General features: G+C 33.7%; 1 protein-coding gene across 1 annotated transcript; it reads left to right on the top strand.

Moving 5' to 3' along the window:
* Positions 1 to 2,106: 2,106 nt before the first annotated feature.
* Positions 2,107 to 4,148, top strand: LOC142549199 (peptide-N4-(N-acetyl-beta-glucosaminyl)asparagine amidase A-like). The gene has a single exon (XM_075658026.1). The coding sequence runs from the start codon at positions 2,147 to 2,149 to the stop codon at positions 3,959 to 3,961; it is 1,815 nt and encodes a 604-aa protein (XP_075514141.1). The 5' UTR covers positions 2,107 to 2,146; the 3' UTR covers positions 3,962 to 4,148.
* The last annotated feature ends 1,367 nt before the right edge of the window (positions 4,149 to 5,515 follow it).

The following is a 5,515-nucleotide window of genomic DNA, read 5'->3' as shown; positions in this document are numbered from 1 at the left end:
ATTAATATCATAACCATCGATATTGAATGAAGGAAAATCGCGATCCGTTAACTCGAACATGATGCTCTTTCCATTTCCTTTGACAAACTCACGGCATGATCCGACCATTTGTATAAATATAAAATTAAAGTAATTAGGAAAATAAATGAATAATTGACAATAAATCAATAATCTGGCCTAATATATGATATTTTAAGAATTGAGAATGAACTGATAATTAGAGATTGAGAATTGGGAAATAACCGTGTAATAAAAATATAGAGGCGGGAGGATATATATTGGAAAAAATTTCGGCATAAAAAATCAACGGTCGATCCGTCAGTCTAGGTCCAGGTCGACCGTTATACAACATACACATCATTGTGTCAAATGATCATCCACGATCACAAAATTGTGGCCGTCCATTTCAAAAGTATTAAATTTTTTTAAAATATAATGAATCCGACGGGTCTAAAGTTTTTTAACTTAAAACCATAATCGAACTGTCTTGGATCGGTTATGATCACGGTTCCGGGTCAAACTCGTTGATCCAGTTATTCAGCCCATAGACCACGAGCCGGGTCCGGTTGAACGAACTTAGGCCATGTGTATCTACAACAACATAATGAGGCTTAAATTCATCCCAAAAACAAAAATACAAAATGAACAATTGAGTTAACGGTGGATACTGAATTTTTATTAAGAGAAGTTTTAGAAACTATACGTTAAATTATTTAAATCAAGAGATCATTATCAAATTTCATCTGAATATACATGAAAATTCCCATAAAGGCAAATGAGAAGACGAATATAATTTTTTTTGAATTTTTTTTAATATATATTTTATTTAAATGAAGAGATAATTATCAATATTGTAGGCTGAAAATGACCCTATCAATTAGGATACTCGAGTCTATGGCTCCCATACAATTAATTATCAACCTCAACAAAAATGGTTTTGCCAAAAACATGAATATGATGGACAATTATATAAAAAAAATGGGAATTTATCTAAATAATAAAATAATAATAAAAACTCGAATCAAATCTAGTTTATGGATTTTTCTCAACAAAAAACTAAACATACCATTTATTTTTAAAACCAAAGCGAACCAAACCTAAATTTTGTTCGATTTGGCTTGGTTGTTTGGATGATTTATAAACTTTTTTTTTAAAACGAAATATTTTGATTATTTTTAAGCATAATGTAAAATTTTAAACTAGTTACTATAAATAGATAAATATTATGTATACACGTAATAAAGTGCTTTAGTTTCTAAAATAATTCACAATCATCTGCTATCACTTTGTATCAAGAAATATATGTTAGAACATAGTAAAACTAAAGAACTAAATTTAAGATATAAATAAAATCTATTACAAAAAATATTGCTAGAAATTAAATAAATTATTTTTATAACTGAAAAAAGGATATATTTTAAAATCGATTGGATTTGAAATTATTTATTAAACTTTTGAATCAAACCAAGATTTTCGGTTTGATTAATTTTAAAATCGATATTTCATATTTTTATTTTCAATAGCAATTTCCTTGATTGTATGTAGTTCATGCACAAGATAATAAAATTCATCACAAAAAGAAATACAATTTACTGTAAATAACACCGCTCGTTATTCCACATGTAAAAAGATGTAAATCATTAAATTAAAAATAATAACTGAATCGGAAGGGTAGAAATTGATCAAGATTCACTAATACACACATATAATATGAACATATATATACATACATATATATACACACACACATTACATTTACAAAAAAAGCCACAGGTGAAAATAATATTTTTTATCTAATAATTCGCTCATTCTTTTATTTTTGATCATGATCTCGGTTATTAGTTCACGATTTTAATTCACTAATTTGTAATTTTTTTATAGAAATGTTGACATGACATCGGACATAAAGATATTTTTCAATATTACACAACATTATTTTTCACGTAAACATTTAACACCGGCGTGTTATTTGTTCTGATGAAAAATATTACAAATGAGAAAAAAATGCTGAACTAAATCACAAATTAACAATAAAAATAAAAAATGGATAAATTAAAAGATCTTATTATTGTACTGGCCCACCCGCCTTTATTTAGAACTTTTTTTGCAAGTGCTCCGAAAGTTCCTACTCTTATCATCCTCACCAATGCCTTCTCCGGTTCCCATTCTCCTGCTGTTAACACTTTTCCTCCGCCTCTCTGCCGCCACCGCCGCCGACTCCCATCCTCCTCCGCCGCCGCACCACCACTCCCGATTCTACAAACACCGTCTCCGCCTCCAAAACGCCACCATCAAACCCCAAGAACATTTCGAAATCACCCGCCCTCTGCCTTTCAACTCCCTCACACCTTCATGCACGCTCCCCATTTTCTCCGGTGAATTTGGCAACACAATCGGCCTTCCTCCTTCCAATTCCACCTACTACCCTCCTGTCAACTGCCCCTGGTCAAATGCCGTCCTCCATCTCTCCGCCGCCTCGTCCGGAGATCAGTACGACCGAATCGCCGCCGTGTGGCTCTCCGGAGCCGAGATCCTCCGCACAAGCACCGCCGAGCCGGCGGATAATGGAGTATTCTGGAATGTTCGTAAGGACGTCACTAAATACTCCTACCTCCTCCGTCGATCCAACCTCACTCTCGCCGTCATGCTTGAGAACATTGTTAACGACGTTTTCACCGGCGTTTACCAGGTAAACTTGACATTCCTTTACTACGACATCAATTGTAATGGCGCCTCCATTGCCTGCGCCGACGTCCCTTTATCTCTTTTTCCTCCTATCCAAAGGTCAACTCCATTGAGCTTGAATTACTCGATAAGTTCATTAGATTTGAATGAAAGTCCAGCAGATTTGATTCTCCCTATATCTTCAACTGGGGATGAAGGTTTTTGGTTCAGAATCGAGAGTGAATCAGATGTACAACACCAGAGTATATCAATCCCTCTAAACACATACAGGGCTGTGATTGAAGTTTACTGTTCATTCCACGGGAATGATGAGTTTTGGTACTCCAATCCTCCGGATTCCTATATTGACGTTAATGGTTTGGGAACCAGACGAGGGCATGGAACCTATAGGGAGGTAGTGGTGACACTTGACGATAATGTAGTTGGATCAGCGATCCCATTTCCTGTGATCTTCACAGGAGGGATCAATCCTCTGTTTTGGGAGCCTGTAGTTTCGATCGGAGCTTTTGATTTGCCTTCTTATGAAATTGAATTGACCCCATTCTTAGGCTTGTTGCTTGATGGAAAGACACACAATTTCGGATTTTCTGTCACAGATGGCATTTCGTTTTGGCTCGTGGATGCGAATTTACATCTGTGGGTTGATGAGAATGTGGATAAGGTTCAAGCTCGTCCTGTCCGTCTTGTTAATCCGAGTAGCTGTATCGAACGAGAATTCACGTTTCATGAACTTGATGGGAAGTTTGAGGTTGAGGGGAAGAGGAGTAGTGAATTTTCTGGGTGGGTGAATTCAAGTGCCGGGAATTTTACGACCTATGTTTCAACCAAGCTGGAGTTTGAGAACACAATAGAATTTAGGAACAGCGGGAAGACGAAGACGGTGAAGCAGGAAGTGGAGGTGGAAAATGTAGTAAAGATTCAGTCTGATACCGGAGTGCGGGTATTAAGCAATAAATTGGAGAGAAAGTATCCTCTCAGCATTACGTCTTCGACTCAACCTGGATCGACGAATGATATTTACACGTTGACCACGAGGTTGGAACATTCGATAACCGAGAAAAAGTCTAATGGCAGATTGAAGAATACCTTAGTTAACTCTCAGAAATCCGAGGGGTGGATGGTTGTGCAGGATCATGATGTTCTGTTTGGTTCGGCGAAACTTTATCAAAGTTATTCCGTCCGTGGTGGTTCTGGGTGCTATTCTCGAACAGTCTTGGCGGCCGATGGGTCTGTTATAGATGACACGACGAACATTTTCTGTGCATCAAGCTTGTGATCCTTTGTTGCATGGTTTTGGAATTTCAAGAATGCCTTTTTGTGCTGTACCACATTTTGATGTTAATCAATAATATGTTTGTTTGAATGTGTACTTCGGTACATTTGAGATGGGTTTGTATATTTATCGTTCAGTAATTAATCCGTTCCGTTTGAATGTACGCTTCGATAATTTGATTTGTGCTGTATATTTGTCGTTGGTGCTCTGAATATTTTAGTACAGTTTGGCTGAGGTTTAAGTTCCATTTTTGGGTTAGTTCGATCCAAGTATTACATAATCATATCTAAAAGAAAAAAAAAGTGGTTTCCTTACACAAATTGGATCGATATTTGCGTATTATCCGAAGGTAGTTTTGAATAAATCCAATTTTTCTGGGGTTACGCTTATCCATGTTCTATGAATCCATCTGCAGAAAGGAGATTGGAGCATTTACATACCTAAGAACAAGTCAACTTTAAATACTACATCATTGAATTTTTAATCATTCAAAGACATTACCGCATGCGTGGATCATATTTTATATATATTCTTTGATCGCAAGAAGACTAATGTATCATTCTTCATTATGTTCTCATTTGAACTTCTATATTATATTTTAATACCTGACTTAGAGTAACTAATTTAAGAGTGTATCATGTGAGACAATCTTATATTTGAGAGATGGATTGATCGCTCTATATTTACAATGAAAACTATTATTTTTTACATAAAAATTAATATTTTTCGTGAGCCGATTCTGATTGAATATCTGTATTAAAAAATTGATCCGTGAGAAGGTCTCATAAATTTTTTTGTGTTTTGATAATTGTTCACATAACATGTAATCCAAACATCATATTTATATATAAATTTCATTTCATATACATTAGTAATTTCACATCGGACTTAACTTTTTCCACAATTTTCTCAACCAAATTTTATATATATATATATATAAATATATAATATTTAAACATGTTTCCAGATATTAAATGCTGGATCTTTTTCCATAACTTTGTTTATGGATACGATTTCTATCATAAATGATCAAAGAAAAGATCATCTATGATAGAAACCGTATCCATAAACAAATTTATGGAAAAAGAACCAGCATTTAATATCTCGGAACATGTTTAAATATTATAATATATATTAATTTTATTCGTTGATTATGAATAGTATATTTTTATTTTTTAAATAATTAATTAATTTATTACGATTTCATTGTATTTGTAGGAGATTGTTTAGAAAAAGGTGAAAAGAATTGGCAAGATACGATAAAATTATTAATAAATACACAATATTGTGTATATATTTAATTAGAACAAAAATTCAGTATCCGATGTCATACTAAAACCAATTAATCTGATACGCTCAAGCATTATAATCTAAATAAATAAATATCATCGACTCTCACTCAATATTTCTTTTTATTTGAAAATTGGCACTATTGTATAATAAATGCAATATGGTCATTGTTAAAATATTAAAAGAGTAAAATGATAATTATAACATTGTTAATGATAAATGATGTGACTGGGTAAAAATGGGTATGATACGCGTGAGCAATTTCAT

Source organism: Primulina tabacum, chromosome 6 (genome assembly GCF_025594145.1).
Source record: "Primulina tabacum isolate GXHZ01 chromosome 6, ASM2559414v2, whole genome shotgun sequence".
NCBI classification, from domain to species: Eukaryota; Viridiplantae; Streptophyta; class Magnoliopsida; order Lamiales; family Gesneriaceae; genus Primulina; species Primulina tabacum.
This window is presented reverse-complemented; position numbering and strand designations above follow the sequence as displayed.